The sequence below is a fragment of the Quercus robur genome, chromosome 3 (assembly GCF_932294415.1).
Source record: "Quercus robur chromosome 3, dhQueRobu3.1, whole genome shotgun sequence".
Taxonomy (NCBI): domain Eukaryota; kingdom Viridiplantae; phylum Streptophyta; class Magnoliopsida; order Fagales; family Fagaceae; genus Quercus; species Quercus robur.
The window spans coordinates 724,909-746,224 of record NC_065536.1 but is presented as its reverse complement, the minus strand read 5'-3'; the positions used below and the strand labels follow the sequence as shown (position 1 = coordinate 746,224).

The 21,316-nt window shown below is 33.1% G+C and overlaps 2 protein-coding genes across 4 annotated transcripts; one reads left to right on the top strand and one right to left on the bottom strand.

The window, feature by feature from the left end:
• Positions 1-972: 972 nt before the first annotated feature.
• Positions 973-6,920, top strand: LOC126716587 (aspartic proteinase-like). Of its 2 annotated transcripts, none has more exons than XM_050417415.1 (14): positions 973-1,110; positions 2,338-2,696; positions 2,774-2,834; positions 2,968-3,062; positions 3,169-3,281; positions 3,413-3,581; positions 3,687-3,726; positions 4,016-4,080; positions 4,209-4,322; positions 4,423-4,478; positions 4,741-4,897; positions 4,989-5,108; positions 6,438-6,526; positions 6,648-6,920. In XM_050417415.1, the coding sequence occupies exons 1-14, from the start codon at positions 1,104-1,106 to the stop codon at positions 6,730-6,732; spliced, it is 1,530 nt and encodes a 509-aa protein (XP_050273372.1). In that variant the 5' UTR covers positions 973-1,103; the 3' UTR covers positions 6,733-6,920. The 2 variants fall into 2 exon arrangements, with proteins under 2 accessions (XP_050273372.1, XP_050273373.1); XM_050417416.1 differs by lacking the exon at positions 973-1,110 and adding an exon at positions 1,222-1,385.
• Positions 6,921-8,186: 1,266 nt separating this feature from the next.
• Positions 8,187-12,433, bottom strand: LOC126716588 (uncharacterized). Of its 2 annotated transcripts, XM_050417418.1 has the most exons (8): positions 12,337-12,433; positions 11,348-11,389; positions 10,902-11,097; positions 10,338-10,492; positions 9,927-10,070; positions 9,722-9,825; positions 9,441-9,603; positions 8,187-8,504 (listed from the first exon to the last, which is right to left on the bottom strand). In XM_050417418.1, the coding sequence occupies exons 2-8, from the start codon at positions 11,384-11,386 to the stop codon at positions 8,421-8,423; spliced, it is 885 nt and encodes a 294-aa protein (XP_050273375.1). In that variant the 5' UTR covers positions 11,387-11,389; positions 12,337-12,433; the 3' UTR covers positions 8,187-8,420. The 2 variants fall into 2 exon arrangements, with proteins under 2 accessions (XP_050273375.1, XP_050273374.1); XM_050417417.1 differs by lacking the exon at positions 8,187-8,504 and having other exon boundaries at positions 8,881-9,603.
• Positions 12,434-21,316: the final 8,883 nt, after the last annotated feature.

The window sequence follows — 21,316 nt, the reverse complement described above, 5'->3', positions numbered from 1 at the left end:
GATGTCATTTTCTTATGCTACCACATGAAAACTGTGTTATAGCTCAAAGAAGGGGAAAAAAATATTATGTGCTACTTTCCTAGCTAGAGTACAATTGTACAATCATGCACCATAAGCTTTTCTCAAAGAACTCTTGTTTCAATTTCATAGTCAGTATGGGAACAATGCCATCCCGCTCTTCACTTGTCCAAGCCTTGGTGCACATCTTGTGGAAACTTCTAGGTACTTTCGGTTGTCAGGATTAAAGAAGCTAGTGCCTAACCACACCAAACGCAAATTAGATGAACAAGGTCACCAGTAGTTTTATTGTTTTGCTACTAGCTTTCTTTCATCAAAATAAAGAAAAGGGTAATGATCATGAAGTGAAAACAAATTCGAATTTTTTTTCACCTTAGCAGATGTGAAAAAAATATATTTTATAACAGGTTTACCAAGTCATCCATGTAACAATCTAATGAGTGAATATTCATATAATTTAATATTATACATTTTTTTTTTGTCAAATGTTGTTCCTACCAATTTTCTACATGATATTTACTCGTTGGATTGTTAATAAGTGACTTGCAAGAGAAATTTTCTATGTAGATTAGGGCCTTTGTAGGTTACATATTCAATTACCATCTACACATATTTTAATCTAACAATAACAACAAAAATTAACATTATGGCGAGGTTCCCTACATGTATTTTAAATCATATGATTTATTATGTAATTTAAATAAATCAAATAACTATTGGGTTAAAAACAAACATGAATGGTTATGTACATTGCTATTAAAGGTGGGTAATTTTTTTCCAACCCATTTTGGAAAAAAGTTCTGCCAAAAAGAAAAAAACAATGTTAAAAGTTTTCAGACAAAGTAAGTACTATAACTCAGTGTTTGCATGCCATGCATAAAACACATGATTGTGCAAGTTACTAACGAGTAAGAAAAGCCTTTGATAGGTAGGCACGTGGCTTGTGTTTGCCATAAAGATAATTTATATGGTTGAGGACAAAAATGAATCTAGAGATATCTTCCTTCTCTCCTATTTATGTGGATATGTAGGTTAGAGCCTAGAAATATTATCTCAGCTTCAGCACCTTCGTAACTTGAACCTTTATGCAAGGTTTGACTTATACTCTCTGTATTCACTATTCATCATCACGTGCAGCACAATACAATAGTCTTTACAATATGTTGATCATTAATATCAGATTATCAGTGATCTTTTTATATCTTCATCATAAATCTTTTTTTTTTTGGGGTGCTATGATGCTCTAATCCATAGCTTAAGCAAGTAGTTTCTCTTTCGGTTTTAAAATTTTCCATTTTCCTTTTCTCACTTGTGAAAGAACTTTGCTAGCTTGTGTTTGGTTAAACTTTGACTGCTCTTGTACCCAGGTTATCCTTCTAATCAGATTAATATGCTATGATTATTGGTTTTATTTATTATTATTTTTTCTAACTCCACCCAATCTAGATATGGGGTTGGTTGATTTGTGTGTGAATTTGTGATCTATCAGAAGTGCCTTCTGAAAAGATTTTATAATCTTCCTTTTGTGTATTTCTCATTTGCTGGTATGAGTTTTATGTGCATAGTATAAAAGTAAATCCTAAGATAGAAGCAAATCACCTGGAAACTGTTCTTGAATTCTGATAGGCCTTAATCACTGTCACGGCTCATAGCCTCAAACTATTATGGCTTAAAAGTTACTTGTATTCCACAGTAAATTGAAATCTTAATTATGTTTTTTTCAATTGGTTTCTTTGACAATCCTTTATCATCAAAAGTAATCAGTGTGTTGGAATACAGGTTTGCGATCCTCTTATCATGATCTGCATTTCTACAAGTTATGATCCTATATTTTGAGGGTTGCTTTTAGTTTCTGTAATTTCTTCAATTTAGACAAGTGCTGCACCTTATTGATTTCCTTCTTAGATTAGTGTCTATCCATGTTCTATTGTCCCCTTGAAGATATGATTGCCTTAATTATTTAGTATTGATGTTTTTGGTAAAGCCTTGTTTTTTGACATGGTTTTTGTGATATCAACACTCATAACTTTACCATCTGAGCAAATTCACCTACTCTCTTAATCATATTTTGTTCTTCTATTATGCCTTCTAGTGATAAGATCAAAGTTTTTTTTTTTCTTCTAGAAAGCATCTGAGTCTCTGTAGTAATTATTTCCATTTTTAAGGATTCCGAAAAGCGTCCTTAAATGGCTCTTTCTGATGTTATATTAGCACCAGAATGGCACATACTTCTTCTTCGTGTTCCATCATTGCTTGCCTCCTGTAGATTTATGCATGTGAAAAGGCTTTTCTGCTTACTTTTTGTTGCCTTATTGACAGTGTTTTCAGTAAACATGGGGCATAAGTATCTCCTACTGGCATTCTGTTTATGGGCTTTAACATGCTTACTTCTTCCTGCTTCTTCAAATGGCCTTGTGAGGATTAATTTGAAGAAGCGACCCCTGGATCTTCAAAGTATCACTGCTGCCAAAATGGCAAGAAAAAAGTCAGGAGAGGGTGTGAAGGGCATATACAACTATTTGGGTAGTTCAGATGAAGTGACAGTACCTCTTAAGAACTATTTGGATGCTCAATACTATGGGCAGATTGGAGTAGGCACACCCCCACAGAATTTCACTGTCATATTTGATACAGGAAGTTCCAATCTATGGGTTCCATCATCAAAATGCTTTTTTTCTGTAAGTTTTTCTTGATTTTATTTTGTGACCTTACAGTATCACCTAATACAAGTATTTATTGACTCACTAATTTGCAGATTGCTTGCTATTTCCATTCTAAGTACAAGTCAACCAAGTCCACTTCATATAGCAAGATTGGTAAAGTTAGCAACTAGCAGTTTAATTTTGTTAATAGTTTTTTGTCCATGGCTGTATATAGACAAACTATTTAGAAGTAATAAAGGTGTTTCTAATAGAAAATTGAAGTTATACATATTAAATTGTAATTCAGGAAAATCTTGTGAAATAAATTATGGATCTGGATCAATTTCTGGTTTCTTCAGTCAAGACAGTGTTGAAGTTGGGGATCTTCCTGTCAAGAATCAAGTGGGTTTTTTTTCCCCCTTAAAAGTCTTTCTTGAAACTGGTTTTTCTTAATGATTCAGTAAAGGTGAACAAGCAATCTTTTTTATTCTTTTCCTTTCTTATTCAGATTTTCATTGAGGCTACACGAGAGGGCAGTCTGGCATTTTTGTTAGCAAAGTTTGATGGAATACTTGGGCTTGGGTTTCAGGAGATTTCAGTTGGGGATGCTGTGCCAGTGTGGTAAATTTCTGTTTAGTTAGATGTGAAATATTGTATTTAAGTTTTTCCTCCTCAGAATTAAGACCACTACATTTTTTTTCTCTTCAAAATCCTTGGTGCCTTGGTTAGCCTGATTTATTATAAGAACACAGGTACAATATGTTGCGGCAAAATCTGGTAGATGATGACGTTTTCTCATTCTGGTTTAACCGAGATCCAAATGCAAAAGAGGGAGGTGAAATTGTTTTCGGTGGTGTTGATCCAAAGCACTATAAAGGAAAGCATACTTATGTTCCAGTCACTAAAAAGGGCTACTGGCAGGTAAGTAAATAAAAATAAAATGTTCGGAAAAGTTGTCCCTTTTCCTTGTGCTTGCTTCCCTGGAAATGATGAGTTGATTTTTAAATTTTCTGTTCTTTGCTTCAGTTTGACATGGGAGATTTTCTCATTGGGAACCATTCAACAGGTGATTTCATAGAAATTTAATCATAGCAGCAGTCCATTTTATTTTTTTTTGAGCACTGATATATCTTTATATTCAGATGTACTTGAGGAGATGTCATAAGGTGTAGAAAATAGAAACAACTGAATATATAAATTTCCAATAACCATCTATCTGCTACACTTAGATTGGCTCTTTATGTAAAAAAAACCAGTACTTGTTCATGACCTCTGCTTTTGTAGTGTACATCCCTTATTACAGTCTTAAAGTTCTTCAAAAACTAATTTTGAAAATTTATTACTATTTCTGTCAGGTATCTGCGAGGGTGGTTGTGCTGCTATTGTGGATTCAGGAACATCCTTACTCGTTGGTCCAACTGTATGTGCTTCCATCTATTGGAAAATCAGATTATTTTCGTTAGGACCTTCAGGATTGATTTCTCATCTTTTTCTGTCATTTTCTTTTCTTTCGGGATCAAATTCTTACTTACTGACCATGATTTCCAGCCTATTATCACTGAAATAAACCATGCCATTGGAGCTGAAGGGTTTGTGAGTGCAGAATGTAAACAAGTTGTAACTCAGTACGGAGACTTAATTTGGGATCTCTTAGTATCAGGGGTGGGTTGTTTTTATATTTTCAATCTACTTGTCATCTTACTCTCTATGTACAAATCTAGTTTTTTTTTTAATCTCAACATACTATCTTCATGATTTGCAGGTGACACCTAACAAAGTATGTTCCCAGATTGGTTTATGTCTGTTTAATAGGGCTCGGTGAGTGAGTTTTTATTGCTTCATGGTTATTCATTCTCAATGGTTGATTTTACAAACTTCATATCAGCTGTCTACATCCTTAGGAAATGATTCATAGTCAGGCAATTTCAAGTAGGATGTACCATTCGTACACAATGCATGGAAATTGGTATCATGAGACTACTAGGATAAGAAGTTACTTTCAGAAAGTTAAGCGCAACACAAAAATTTGAGCTTCCTGCAAATGTATATCAAACTGACTTTCATACCCAATTTCATGCAGCTCTGTAATACAAAGTGTGGTTGCGAGGGAAAACATGAATGTATCATTGCCTGGGGACGATCTTTTGTGCACTGCTTGTGAAATGACTGTTATTTGGATCCAGACACAGCTAAGACAAAAGGGAACAAAGGACAAAGTACTTCAATATGTCAATGAGGTGACATACTATATTCACGCCCACCATTTAGAAGTTCAAATTGGCTATAATTTTTTCAGTAGCATTAAGTGTTGGTTTTGATCTTTAACAGCTGTGTGATAGCTTGCCAAGTCCATCAGCAGAAGCAGTAATAGAATGTGAGAAGATTTCAAACATGCCCAACATTACATTCAGCATCGGAGAAAAACCTTTCACCCTCACTCCTGAACAGGTTAGATTTTGATATGGCAAATGGTTCTACAAATTCATGATATATAGTTGTATGTGTTTGTTAAATTCATTGGTAGAGTTGGGTTGCTTCCTTGTTTTGCACAAGATTACAGTACATTTTTGGGTTGAAACATAAGCTTCAGAAACATTTACTAAAATAGTTCGTCTATAATTGGTATGCAATGGAATCGTTTGCATCAATATCCATAATATGTTTGTAGTATCAGAAAAGTCAAGTTAGAGAGACTAAACTGAGTTATTAACATTAATGCAAAAGTTCCGGTGTAATTTAGGACCCTTTCAATCTTAATAAAGTTATAAGGCCAAAGCTGCTTTCAACACTCTCATCCTACTAATATTAAGTTTTGCCTTTTCACATGGGAATTGAGAATAGAATGGCAACATCAATAGCAGCAAGTCATCTATATTTGTAAAATATCTAAAAGATAAAGCATAACATTTATTGTTGCTATACTTAAGCTACATTTGCTTAGCATTTCGGTCCAATTGGGTCTATTTCGGTCTACTTCAGTCCATTTTACTCCAATTTGGTCTATTTGGTTCTTTTCGGTCCATCAATTCATTTCGTATTAATTGACCTTATATTGATTTTTTTTTTAAGCTCAAAATTTCACTTTTTTCTTAATTTTTGGGTTGAAAAATATGAAATTTTATTTTATTTAGGTCAAAGTCTTTAGTTTTGGGCTCAAAAATACAAACAAAATAGATATTAAAAATTAGATATAAGCCATAAAAGAAGCAATATAAATGATAAATATTCACAAGATTATTAAAATTCAAGTTTCAATAATATAGGTATTAAACTTATATTTGGAAAAAAAAATGCTACAATTTTAAACTTAATATAATAATTTAAACTATATGTGACATGTTACATGTGTTCCATGGAATGGAGATGTATATATTTTTTAAAAAAATATTCTTGAATATGTTCAAATTAGTCAATGGATTATGATATATTTAAAAAATATTCATTTTAATAATATATTCTCTCTCTATATATAACAATATTATAATTATATAATTTAAATCTTGTTATTAAATTATGTTATAGATATCACCATGTATTGTTGTTGGAGAAGGCCTTGATAATACTCTTATAAAATTTGCTACTAGTGCAAGGACATGATAATTTGGATGAAAAGTCAGTACCTGCAGAATTCAGAATAACTTCGTTTGCATTGGGTAGTTAAACCAACAACTTAAAGAAACATGAGTACAGACCAATATCATTTTTCATGTCTTTATTTTCATTATTTAGGAGTACTAATAGTTCTTCATGTTCTGTAACCACTTGGCCTATTTTCAGTATATTCTGAGAACCGGAGAAGGCCTTTCTACCATCTGCATCAGTGGATTTATGGCTCTAGATGTCCCTGCTCCACGCGGTCCTCTGTGGTATCTATTTTTAGCCTTTTTCATAGATAACATATGCATAGTAATATTGCATTTCAAAAATTCATGCTTATGTGCATTTTCCTTGAGTTTCATATCTCATGCTGAAATTACATGCTTGCAGGATTCTTGGAGATGTGTTTATGGGGGTGTACCACACTGTGTTTGATTTTGGTGATCTCCAACTGGGTTTTGCCGAAGCTGCTTAGTGACCCTCCTGTCTGGTTATTTATATGTTGTGATCATATTTATAAGCAATTTATAGGTATTGTTGTTTGTGGTTAAGCGATGTAATCTACATAACTTCATGATGGTTAACAGACAATAATCATGGGCGTGTCTAGTGCCTTATTTATACACATTGCAAGGAAATACAACTTATCCTATAATTTCTACATGCTGAAGGTAAGAAATGGGCAGTATATATTTCATCCTCAGCAGCATTTAAAGTCTAGGAGAGAATTAGATTTGACGGGGAAATATATGTACATTAGTTTTTTTCAAATTCAAACTAGAAAGGAGGCTATACAAGGTCCTGAGATGTAATACTCTTGCCATAATAATGTAAAGTTCAAAATATACAATAAAATGGCTGCAAATTCTGCAGCTCCCTCTAATTCAAAAATTATTAAGGTTCTTCAACATTGTTAAGACGTCCGAGACTGCCAAAGCCATTACCTTGCATACTGTAATTTTTTGGAACTTGCATTGATTTCCCACTTTATCCTTCATTCATGAAAGATTACCATCTGATTTATCACCCTCCACCCCCCCAAAAAAAAAAGAAAAAAAAAGAAAGAAAGAAAAGAGATCACTGTATTACTGCTGAACTTAAATATCATTGTAATTGGTTCCATGTCATTTTAAACCCTTGAATGTTACCATTATCGAGAACCCAATATACAAACATCAAAGGTGGGACAGCGAGGCAGAAGGGTTCCCCAAGAGTAACATCCTCGGATATGTGGCTGGGAATACTTATACACAAGAATAATCTTGTCACCATTATCAGCAATGCATGTTCATGCGACTCACACAATGCTTCATTCTAAGCACTGCAAAGGGAAGAGCCAAAGCGTATACTTCAAAGAAAGAAACAAAAAAGATAGCATAAGCATAAGCCTCATAAGACTTAACATGGTATTTAAATCTATTGCCTTTATTTTTCTACCAACATTCCCCTAAACTTTAAGAATATCCCAAGGGGCAGTTGGGTAATTTCCTAAGCTTCCAAACACATACAGAAATGCTCTACTCTGATGAGCTTTCTGTTTATCTAACAAGTATCATCCTACGGGACCAAACTGTTATTTTCCACTGTCCAACCAATATGCAATTGGAAAGACCATTGCAGCTTCAAAATTGAGGCTAATTCATGTTCTAGAATGACATTCAAACCCTATGCAAAGCCTAAAATTGCTTCTCTCATACTCCCAACTCAAAAGTGACAAGATTTTGCAGGTACATTTTATCCCAATCCTAATCACTTCGCCTACAACTTCTCCCCTGTAATATTGAACAAAAAGTTGGGATCACCAGTTATTGCCAAAAAATAAAAATTCTAATATATGATGGCACCTATACAACTGAGGAAGCCACCCTTGTTGTGTGGTTGCAGTCCTGATTTTCAAGTGTAAGTTGCGCATAATAGAATATACCCCTCTTCAAAAAATGTAAAGTCCTACATTCAACTTAGAAATTTTCCGAATAAATCATTTGCACTTATCAATGCTCTTAAAATTTCAACATAAAAAATGCGTTTTATTTGACCCCGAACCATACAAGTGCAAAAAACTGTGGGCATGAGTCACATCATAAACTACATAAACATTAAACAGAAGGCAGTGCTAGCAATACATAAAGTACAATGCTGATGCTCAGCTGCAAGGATAACATTTCACTTTTCTTCATCACTATCATTGCCAAAAACTGATGCAACAGCTACTTTTGGTTTTTTCTTTGCAGCACTACCAAATGAGTTCTGTGTTAAAAATAAAAACCAATGAATTAGTAGCAAGACAATATTTGTTAACCAGAGTTGCTACTACTCCCTATACCAAATTTCAAATATTTTTGCATTGTTAACAAACACAAAGTCTCCAATTTCCATTGAACTAGAATGAACCAAAGAGCTGCAGGAGGTATGTCACAACTCACAAGCTACATAATAAAGGTTGGGTATTAAAAACGATGGTTGTGACAAGTGGATACAGTTCCCTTATGCCACATGTATAATAAAAGAGTCTTCACCGCACCATACATACATTAAATCACATTACATATAACTAGCCTCCTCATCACACGCACTTTGCACGTGCAATGAGGCTTTTTTTTTTTTTTTTGGTCTAGTATCATAATTTTCTTTTTTTAATTTTGAATAAGTTTGTTTTGAAGACATGGATTAGTAGGAGAGTATTCTATTTTGTAGGCATTTTAAGTGGAGTTAGAGATATATTTTTACTGGATTGTCCTCAAGTTTTTTCCTTGTTAAACATAAAATTTGGGGGTACTTTTTAACCACATGATAAAAGTCCAGTCAAAAGAGGAGAATCCTCTTATAAATAGTATAGATAAAAGTTCAGTAGAAGTCATGATTGTGACAACTGACAAGTGGATATCCTCCCCAAATTATACACTCTAAAGTGAGTTGATATTGGTCTAAAAGGAAAGCTGTGAGACACAACTGACAAGATGTGTCCCAGACATTGCAGCATTAACCAGACATTGAAGAATTAAATAATCTGGCACCTGATTACAGTTGTATGTATAACTTCATGCATGAATATTATGTATGTACAGTTGCATGGGAAGTCCATGGCATCAAGGACTCCAAAACTAAAAGATACAGCATACAAATCCAAGGTCCTAAAATCAGATTGGATATTAGAGAGGAGAGAGAGAGAGAGATTGGGCACACCTTGGAGGTACCACCTTTAGAAGAAAAACCAAACTTCAACACCTTCCGCGGTTCCTGATCTGTGAGTGCAGTAGCAACTCTCACTTCAGTGGGAACTGGAGCAGACCCAGAATCTTCCTGTTGCTGTTGCTGTTGCAGCTGCTGCTGCTTACGAGCATTCTCCCTAATTGGCCAAAAAAAAAAAGAGAGGCAATTAGGCTCTAGAATGACATATAAATCCCCCCCCCCCCCGCCCCCAACAAAAAAAAGGCGAGGCATAGCTTGGGTGAAGGAATAAATACATCTGAGCAAACTTAGCCATTTCTCTCTCCTGACGTTGCTGTTCTCGTTTTTGCCTATCATCCCGACTGCTTGTACCATGCATTTCTCTCATTTCTTTAAAACGCTGAAAATCTCATCCAAGGGTGTAGCAATTTAGACAAGGTTATCATAAACATCAAAATTAAGTGTCAACAGTCAATGTAAAGGTCAAAGTAAAATGCTTACCTTTCTGTGATTGTGATCATATGAGCTAAGGTGAGCCTCGAATTCCATAGCCAATTTGTATTGCTTGTTGCATAGATCACAATAGAACACCTTGCGTATTTCTTTCACCTCAATTTGAATTTTCTGCTCACGTTCTGCTAACACCTGGATTTTCATAATGTGCACGAAGCAGGCAGTAGAAGCCACCAGGTAATAAAAACTGCAGGAAATTCTCAAGACCTTCCAAAGTTGATGGTCCTCTATGATATACCATTCCCGTCAAAAGACATAAATATATGCTATATGCAGCCTTCTGCTATTTGATTTGGGTTTCAGAAGAAGTAAAGTATCAACCACAATACTAACTAATAATTGAACATTTTGGAGCAACTACGAGTTTTTTTATAGGCAACTACAATTTAAAAGGCATACCTCCCTCTTCTTTGCATGTTCTTCAGTCTCCTCCACCTCAACATCGAGCTTTCTCCGCTGGATATTTTCTTCTGCAGTAAAAAAATCATCTTGCTCTTGTTTTCCAACACCTAATTTTGGATCTCTGATCCCAGATCTTATTGGCTCAATTATTCCTGCAACGAAGGAATGTACAAATTTTATCAATCATACTAACTAATGAATGGATGTGAGTTAGATATTTGCAAAAAATGGAGAAAAATAAAACAAAAATTACTGATTCCTAAGCTTATCGGCAGCAAATATTATGTAAAATTGTAAACCAGTCATCAGGCAGTGAAAAAAAAATATTAGCAATGCTAGGAAGTAGTCGAAAATTCAAACTTAAAAGCATGTGCAATGTAGATTAAAATAATAATATGAGTGAATTTATGGCTCAATTTAAGCATTGCAAGAAATTTAAAGAGATGTTAGTTGCAGAAAAAGGATAAAAGATTCGAGAATCAATGATTAAAGAATAAAACAAAATTACATACTACAAGAATTAACTATAGTATGATTAAGAGCATTTCACTTGAAGCATACCTTGCTCATCCTTCCCAAGACCTTTCCCCTTCCATCCCATTTTTTGAAGAAGCCTAAAACCAATATTAGATGATGTCAACTGCGTGTCCAATGAAGCTTGTTCCACATTATCCAGATCTACATTTTCTGTAGGCCTGTGATTGATTGGCAAACGAAAATCATCTGCCAAATCTTCAATAAGGGAGTCCCGATAAGCCTACAGCACAAAATGCAGATAACAACCCTCAACAAAATTGGTGATCACAAGATTCTTACATTTTCATAGTCTTGTCAAAGAAGTAATTAAATATTTATTGCAAACAAGATTTAGCATAAATTAATAAAAATCTTGAAAATAGTTTACAAATGATTCTGCCATCACAAAGTACATATTTTGAAATAATTCCTCAATATTAAATATTTCTCTTGGGCAACAAATCTGACAGTTTTATAAACAGATTGTGTACCTGATCCTTTTGATGGTGCTGTTTATCTCGAGCACTCATTTCCTGTCAGACATTAAAGTCAATTTTAAATCGCCAATATGATGAGTGCAAAAAACAAGGTTCAATATTCCAAAAGAGATTTTTATGACAAAGTTCAGAAAGAAGAATGATCAATGTGAAGGGAAAAAAAATATAGAATTACTAGGGTCACTACATACACATTCTTTTTCACACTCAAGAGTCAGAATAACAAAAACTACATTTCTTAAATCTTAAAATATACTCACTAAGTCACCATCTTCCCAGAGTGCACCCAAAAATATCAACAAGATAGGACCTTTACAATCACTTTCAACAGTTTCTAATCTATTCAGAAAATGGGTTTTTTCAAGGAAACCAAATTTCCCATCTAGGAGATGATTTAGGGTGCGTTTGTATAAAATGTTGGAAAACAATGTTTTGAGTTTCAAATGAGTGCTTGTAAAAAAGGCTATGAGGAGTTGTGGTTGTAGAACGCCTAACCAAAGACCCTTACTGCTACATGTAAACCCAGCTTAGAGCTTACATACACACACACACACACAAAGAATACTAAACAAATCTATTCAGTTCAAAGTCACTAAATTTCCAATGTTTCTGGCCAAATTCAGAAATGGGTCTCAACAAAAACAAGATTCCCCAACTGGGAAAGAGCTTATATACATAAACATGCTACAAATTCTTCACCTATACCAACATAAACAACCTAAAAACTATCTGAAACAAAGAACCAATCCAAAAAGTAATATAATTTCAATGAAATTAAGCCAAAACCCAATACAATAATAATACGTCTACACATGATTCATAAGAATAATAAAGTGAATCATTGACCAAAAAATAAACCCTAGATTAAGGTCTACAGAGACTATGAATAACTACTAAAGTGACAGTTAATTGAGATTTCTAATTCATTAGAGATTAAATTTAAGCACACATACAGGAAAAGAATCATAGATTAAGAAACTCACCTAAAAGTGTTTTCAGAAATCAAAACGACTCTGCTTTCCGATCTCGACCTTGCTCTGTTTTTTTTTTTTTTTGGGGTGTGAGAAGATCTACTTCGTCTTCATATATAGAATAAAGACAACTTTGGGCTGGACATACTGGCCCAATTATTTAATGGGTCCATTTTGAAATATTTTGGGCTAAACTTTTTTTTTCCCTGAGAAGATATTTTGGGCTTTAATGACTTGATCAGTGTTGGGCTTGAAAATTTTTTCTTTTTCTTTACAGAGAAATAGGACATTCAGAATGTCTTGCTGAATGGTTTTGTTGAACATGTTAATGGGTGAGCGAATGCACTCAGTTAAAAAAGAATCGAAAATCGAAAGACTCTCGTTATATTGCGAAGTAATAAAAGTAAATAAATAAATGTTGTTATAATTAAATACTGTGTGACTCCAAAAAAAAAAAATTGATTTCAATAAATAATTTTTTTAAAAGAAAAATATAACCTTGACCAATCTAGTTTATGTTAAAAAAAAACAATGCACTTTAATACTTGTTAATCAAACTCATGGGTGTTACGAACTCACCCTACCCCCTTATTCTCTGTTATGTTAATGACAATAGGGTTTTTTTTTTTTCTTTCTCTAAAGACTATTTGGAGAATTTAAAGGATGTGGGTGGTTAACTAAGGAGACGTAAGTGGTAAAATAAAGAGTATTAAGCAACACACACACAAGAGAGAGAGGGACAGGGTTTCTAATACAAAGGTAGTCCAATGTAAAGCTTGTGATAACTTATGTAGCAAGTTAGGGGTGAAGGAGAAAGAAAATAATATTTATAAACTTGCTAAGATAAGAGAAATGAAAACATAAGACTTGAATGTTGTCCAAAGTATTAAAGATGAAGATCAAAAAGTGTTAATAAACGAAGAGCAGATTAAAGAGAGATTAAGAAAGTTATTTTGATAAACTTTTTAATGGGAGTGATAAAAATGATTGAACAAATTGAGTAACCAAATGGAGCATAGAACACAAGTCATTTGAAAGAAAAAATGATAAAAAGCAAATAGTTAACAAACATGTTTTGAAGTCCACAAAAGGTAGAGAACAAACACGCACACGACAGAGTCATGCTTGGTCTCACAGTGCACAATTATAGGAATGTGACGTGTAACTTGTTATTGGGTTATTTTAACTTTTTTTTTTTTTTTTTATAAATTTGAGGGGGCTAAGTATAATTATTTTAGATTTAAATTTAAAAATATAATGAATATATAATATACTTAAATTGTTAAAAAAAAAAAAAAAAAAATCAGGAGGGCCATCTTTCCCCTGGTCTTGCCTTAGGTCCATCTCTACAAGGGAGTAGATAATTAATACAAATTCAATAAATTTATAATATTTTTAACATCACACTAATTAAATGTAACGTTGGTGGAGAGATTTGCAAATCTAAAGTGAATGTTTTCCAGGTGAGTGGGCTCATTTATCTTATGAGGTTTTGGTCGCGTGAACAAAACTGAGAAATAAAAGATAGAACTTGTAAAAATTCATCAATATATGGAACAATAACTTGAAAAAATAGGCTGCGTTTGGTTGACTAGTGTAGATATCAAAATCACATTATCTTTTTCCTTTTCCTTTTTTCTTTTTTTATATACGAAAAAGTGCTCTCCACCTAAATTCAAAAGAGATTTTTTTTTTTTTTTTTTTTTTTGGGTACAAAATTCTATTTAAAAATAGCATTACCCTTCTTTTCATTTTATGAAAAAATTAATTTTAACGGACAAGTAGACACCAAGTCCATCTCTCATATGAGACATATTATTTATGATAGGATCACAATCTTCTTGATTGTTGCATATCATTTTTCCATGGTGAGATCGAGTTGTTTATCTACTACTCAAATTCTAGATATCACAAAATCACAAATACAATCAATGATGCCTAAAGCACCAATTAATGTTCTAGAACGCTTTTATTAAACAATAAATATGCGACCTAACTTTATACCACTAACGAATCAAATTCATAACTTTCATGAGTTTGATATATACCAAGTTATGGAGATTGGACGAGATTGCATAATTAAAGAATTAACCAATGCGTGTATAGAACTAATCACTACATAATTTGCAGGTCCACACTTCAATCATATAATCTACTATGCAATTGTAATTGTCACACACCATATTCGTTTCATAGAATATTAACATTATAAACTTTTCAATTGATTATTGTGAAAACAGCAAGAAATTTAAATACATTATCTTATTTACTTATAAAACTAGTTAAGGGCAAGAAGGAATAGGATTAAGGTTCCGTGCGTATAAGATTACAAGTTTGGCATGCATATTCTAGCCCTTAAATAATAGGATTTCAAAGATAACTTAATGGGAGACAACTTGCTTGCAATGGCTGAATTGATGGAAACTAGGATTGTATACAATTCTCTGACACCTTTAAATGCTACAATCAGTGCTTGACACCAATAAAGAATTTTGAAAACTTTGATGATATGGGTGCATGACAGTCAATTTTTTGAAAGTCTAAAGTTCTAGTGGCTGTATTTCAATGGTGGCAACTATTTAAAACTATTGTGATTGAAGAGAACCTTCTCAAGAAGAAAAGGGAAGCCAACTTTTGTTATTAAAAAACCCTAAACCTTACCAACCAGTGCATGAACGCAAATATCCACAACCTAACATAAGCCCTCTTTTATGATTGTATACATTCTCAATTCTTTAGTTTAGAATCTTTAGATACGAATACTTTTTCTATTTCTTTCCAACCATAGATAAAAAACTATGTTACTTTAAAATTATTGGGGGTGGGGAAAAGCACATGTTTAGCTTAATTGTTATTAGGGAGAGGGTTAATCATCAATAAAAACATGTTTCATGCCACAAACATAAGTATAGTGCTTAGTGAATTATATAATTAAATAGAGATACGGTATAGTTCGAATCCAATCATATAATACAACTAGTAGTTAGGTTGTTTTATAAAAGACTAACATGTTTTCGTAGTGTCAATGTCATAGGTAGTATCTTGCTAGTTAATTAAAAACACTTTGTAAAATAAACGCTAAAACTCTTAGATATCCATAATTTATTGTAAATTTGTAAAAATCATATACCAACTTTTTGTACTTCTTATTGTTAATATTATTTATCTCTCATGGTATGCCACACGTAATGTAGTGAAAATGATTCCCAGAAAGAATCACTTTTTGATATAATAATTTGGAAAAGAAAGAATTATGAAGGTAATAATGTGTTTAAAAAGTTAAAAACACGAAGTAATGAAAAATTAAAATCAGGTAGGTCCAACCAAAAGGGTTAGAAAAGAGAAAGTGGCAGTGAAGCAAAGTTTTTGCATTCAAAGGTGAAGAAAAGACTTAGTGGGACAACGAAAAACCCCCCAACTACGGGTGTATACTTTGAAAGTAATATGGACCACTGAAAATATGCTCTTCTTGAGTTTGAATTCTACTGCCTAATGTTTCCTTTTCATACAATACCAAACTCCATTTCATCTTAGCCATACAAAATTAGGCTAGCATTATTGGATTTTCAAGATTCCCCATGTACCTCCCATTGGATCAACATAACAAAATGAAGTGTACCTTCTCCTAGCTTATAAAAACACCAGGCCTCCCTGCATAGAAACCCAAGTGTACACATTCAATACAGTTTCTTCTCACTTGAATCAAAGCTAAGCTTAGCTGTGCCATTAGCCTAACCTAGAGTCATGGGCAACAACAGGCAGAGAAGATCTTCATTTTTCTCCTGCTTGAACATCTTCAACTCTAAGAGGCCTCTAGGAGGGGACGATTCATTTGATGATACAGTGCACTCAAAAAGGATATATCCAAGTGATTATGACAGGAGCCATGGTCTTGTAGCAGACCACAAAGTTGACACTAAAGCTACAGTTTACATTAACCAGTTCCGGGAAAGAAATATCAAGGCATCATGATCCAATGCCAAATTGTCACTGTTTATCCTGCAGCTCCAAAGGCTTGAGAAGTTGAGATATATCAAGAGATGTTTCTACTTTTATTGTTTCTTTATACTGTAATATAATCTTATATATTCTTGAGTGTTGCTTTTAGTTGATTGTGGGAATCAAAATAGTTTGATGAAATAAATAAAATGAAATTTTGTTTGTGCTCAAGCTTTTTGTGTTTTCCACTATACAGATTGTTGTACCCTATTCATTCTTGTTCTTTCAATAGTGTATGTCTCACTGGCTTTAAAACCTTGGGATGACTATCATGGCCTAGCCAGATCACTCTTGTTATTGCAAGAACCAAGGAGCTTGCTAGCTAAAGTCAGTAAAAATGGCAGAATATATATACAACTTGGTAATTCTATTATTATTCATTTTCAAGGGTGAAAGTGCCATAGATTCCCCTTAAGTTTAAGGACAATTTTAGAAAATATATATATGGATGGCCTCCCCTCATAAATTTATCCATTACTCATATAGCCCAATAATCTTTAATTATAAAAAATTTTGTTTTCTAATTTTGTAAATTAGCTAGCCCTCCCAATTCTTTAGTCCTGGTTCCTCTACTATTCATGTTATTTGTCTCTCATAGTATGGTACACCGTACATGTACCGAAAATTAAAAGGATGGTCTATTGAGTTACTGTAATACTAGACTGACAAAAAGTTTTCAGACCATCCAGGTGGCATGGTAATCTGAAAAAAGAACTGTGAAGAGATGCTCTAGTAAGTGACTAAAGTAATGAAGAATTTCCAGCATCCGGTCGGCAAAATAATTTGGAAAAGAAAGAACTAGCTAGGGGGGAGAATGAAGGCCAAATGGGTAAAAAATTAAAGTTAGAATAAATACTGTTTACACTCTCAAGTATTTACAACAATATCATTGTACTCCTTTCATCAACATCAGTTAGAAACTTAGAATTTTATCATCAACATGAAAAAAAAAATGTCGTTTTGGATAGAAAAAAATAGATAAATGATGTTGTTTTTAGGTAGGTTAACAACGAAAATTTGATGAGCACATTAATATTATTGTACTAGTCCAAGTGTGTAAATTGCAAATCTTAAAATTTGATAGACCAATTTAGAAGCAACCATCAACTTAGAGGGTTTAAAGAGCATTTTTGTCAAAACGTTAAAAATTAAAATCAAGTAGGTCTATATTAAGGTGCAAGGATTTAGTTCTGTATTGGGTGAATTCTTTTGACAAAAGTTCAAAACTCATGTCAATGAGGGTTGTAATTATTGCATCTTAGTTTAGGTAAAGTGTTCATTAATTGGAGGTTACTTAAAGATCTCAAGTTGAGGAAGGCTCACTTAAGTGAATTAGGGTGTGTTTGTTTGGAAGGATTTTAGGGAGAATGGAAAATTTAAGAGAGAAAAGTGAGAGAAAGAAGTTTTAGTGAGTGTTTGGTTGGAAGGGAAATAGAAAATTTTGTGATAGGGCTTGGGTGTTTTCTCCCTAGGCCCACCAAAAAATTTTCTCTCCAAAATGAAGAGAAAATTGAGGGGAGAAAACACCTGCCCCAAAATGGATGAAAATGCCCATGTGCATTGGCACATGGGTTTCATCCACATCAGTTGCTTTTCCCCCCTTTTTTTTTTATTTCTTATTTCATTGAGTTGCTTTATTTACCATTTTTTTCTCTGTCCACTTGCACATACACAATTTTTTTGCTAAAAAATTGTGTTACTTTTTTGTTTTATTTAATGAGGACGTAATTATAAATTTATACCAACTTTATTTTTCATCATCTCTTTTTTCTTCATAACCAAATAAATAAGTTTTTCATTTGTCCACTTTTCTATCCTCTCAACCAAATACAAATAAGAGAAAACTAAATTTTTTCTATCCACTTGTTAGACTTATGGTTAAGTGATTAAATTCACTATTTCGTAACATCTTAAACTTTTGAGATAATCGGTAATTTCACATGGTATCAGAGTAAGAGATCCTGAGTTTGATCCCTGGCTTTACTCTACCTCCCATTTAAAATGTTAAATTCCCCACTTGTTGGGCTCCCATTTATTAAGGAGAAGTTTAGGCTCACAAGTGAGGGGGAGTGTTAGACTTATGGTTAAGTGATTAAATTCACCATTTCTTAATAGCTTAAACTTTTGGGATAATCGGTAATTTAACACCTCCCACTTTTCTATCCCCTCCCCATTTTCTATCTTTCCACTTTTCCACTCCTCCGACCAAATGAACCCCTACCCTCACTTGAGCGATTATTTAAATCAAGTAGACACTTCACTCAACATTTTGCAATTATGATTATGCTCGAACACTATTTTATTAACCTAAACTTTTACTTAACTTTAAGTACTCTCTAATGCATGACTTTCAAAGCTAAGGATTTCGTATCAAAGAACATCTCATTTGTTTTTCTTTATAGAGAAATAGTGCCTCAAAATGTTTTTTTTGGAGATATACTCTTGCTAACTCACCCCACCCACCCCATTTTCTCTGTTTTGTTAATGACTGTAGTATTATTTTTTTGGTGTGTATGTGCATGCTGAGAAAAATGTTATTTGTTATGATCATGCTAGAAGTGACTTACATGAAAGAGGATATATACAAAATTCTCAAATCTATGAGATGCAAATTAAGAAAAAAAAAATATGCGAAAAAAAAAAAAAACAATTTCAAGAGACAATATTTACGTAGTTCGGCAATTTGCTTACGTCCACAAAGTTGCAAGGATTTCACTATTTACAGGAAAAAATACAAGATGCAGCAATACATTTTTCTCTTTCAAAACAACAACAACAAAACCCTAATCTCAATGGACTAAGCTTCAAAAAAAAAAAAAAAAAAAAAATCTCATTAAAAACCATAGCACTTTTATTTTAGGTCAGATCATAATCCAGATTAAACACAATTATACTCTACAAAGCCTAACACTACAATCAATAACACTTAAGCATATCTATTGAGAAGCAAACGGATGCGCTAATTTTTTGGCCAATAGGGAAGCTACTTGACTAGAATGAAAAGCGTATTATTGGCTTTATGGCACATCGCCTATATGTTTCCTTAACGTACTATTTACTTTGGGACATGTTAGGGTTTCTTACTTTGTATATGACTCAAAAATTACTCCTTTTTTGGAATATTTTTATGAATATAAAACTCATTTCTTTCACTAAAAAAGCATTTAATAATGAGGTGTATTATTATTATTATTTAACAAATAAGGATTATTATATTAATGAGAGAAAATGAGGGCTTAAAAGCATCTCTAGAGCTCAGGAAAAAGACCCAAGCAGGAAGAGAAAAGATGTTTATGGGCCCATTCCACAGAAAAGCTGCATTTATGCAAGACATCTACAAAAAAAGCAAATACCCTTATTAAAACCTTTTTTGATACATGCATAATGATAGTAGAGATAGTTGAACCTTGGGTATCTTCATTGGAAACATCGAGAAATACCCTTACTAAAGATGGTTGTTCATAATTCATGTTTCATTATTTATGTAACCCTCCAGCTTATGTTGTAGGAGCTTTAGATTTTTCATTGTTTTGATACCATGTGTACTGGCATTGTTTATTGTTAATTTTATTTCTTTTTCCTTTGCTACCCAAATAAATAAATAAAAAAAATAGTTCGGCAATATTTGAGGTACATCACACTTCTAACAATGGCCTTAAGTTGACATGCAACAAAACAACAAAAAGTGATTCTCGAAATGTTACAAATTTTACTACATAAATCTACAATCTTATATATATATATATATATATATATATCTTAGTTTTTAAACACTTAATAAAAAAGGAATTAAAATTTTTATTTATTATGTTGTTAATATGACACCAATCATATTTATTCAATTTGTAAATTTTTTATAGTGTGAAATTGTAATAACTTTAGTATTTTAAGATGATAATTTATCCCATAAACAAATAAAATGATAATTCGCGCTATGTAGTAAGGAGATGAAAAAGAGCATTACCCTTTTCTCTTTCCTTTCTGAAAAAAAATTAATTTAAAGAAAATTATTATTAGTTTACATGTTACTATTCATGTAAACTAGTAATTGTCCTTTCAATTGCCAAGTAGACAATAAAGTCTACGGTGAAGAAAGACATATCAGTGAGAAAATAGGAAAGTAATGGACCACAGAAAATATTCTCTTGTTGGGTTTTTTGTTTTTTGTTGAGAAAAAAGCTCTTTCTTGAGTTCTACCATCTAAGGTTGCCCATTTTGCTTTTGGAGATTCCCCATAAACCTACGCCCTTGAATTAACAAAACAAATTGAAGTGCACCATCTCCTAAGCATATAAAAAACCATCAAGCCTAGCTCCCTGCATTGAAATCCAAGTTTCTTCTCACTTGAATTAAAGCTAGCTTAGCTGTGCCATTAGCCTAACACCTAGAGTCATGAGCAACAACAAGCAGAGAAGATTTTCTTTTTTCTCTTTCTTGAACATCTTCAAAGCTAAGAGGCCTGGATCTGGAGGAGGGGACGATTCATTGGATGATGCAGTGCACTCAACTAAAATATATCCAAGTGATTATCACAGGAGCCATCCAGTGCATGGGAGAACCCAACCTTTGTCTGCTGAGACTTGGCTTGTGTCCAGTACTTCAGTGCACTGTTCTTGTGAAGATGCTGATATTGTAGATGACCCCAACATTAACACTAAAGCTACAGATTTCATCAAGGAAAGAAAATTCAAGACATCAGAATCCATTGCCAAATAATTGTCACAGTTTATCCTGCTTCTGGAAAGGCTTGAGAAGTTGAGATATATCAAGGGATGTGTTTACTTTTATTAATTGTTTCTTTATACTGTAATATAATCTATACTTGAGTGTTGCTTCTCTAGTTGATTGTGTGAATCCAATTAGTATTATTGAAATAAATAATATGAAATTTTTTTTGTGCACAAGCTAGCTTTTGGTCCAATATACAGATTGCTGTGCTTTATTCATTCAGTAGTGTATTTCTCACTGGCTTTAAAACCTTGAGATGACTATC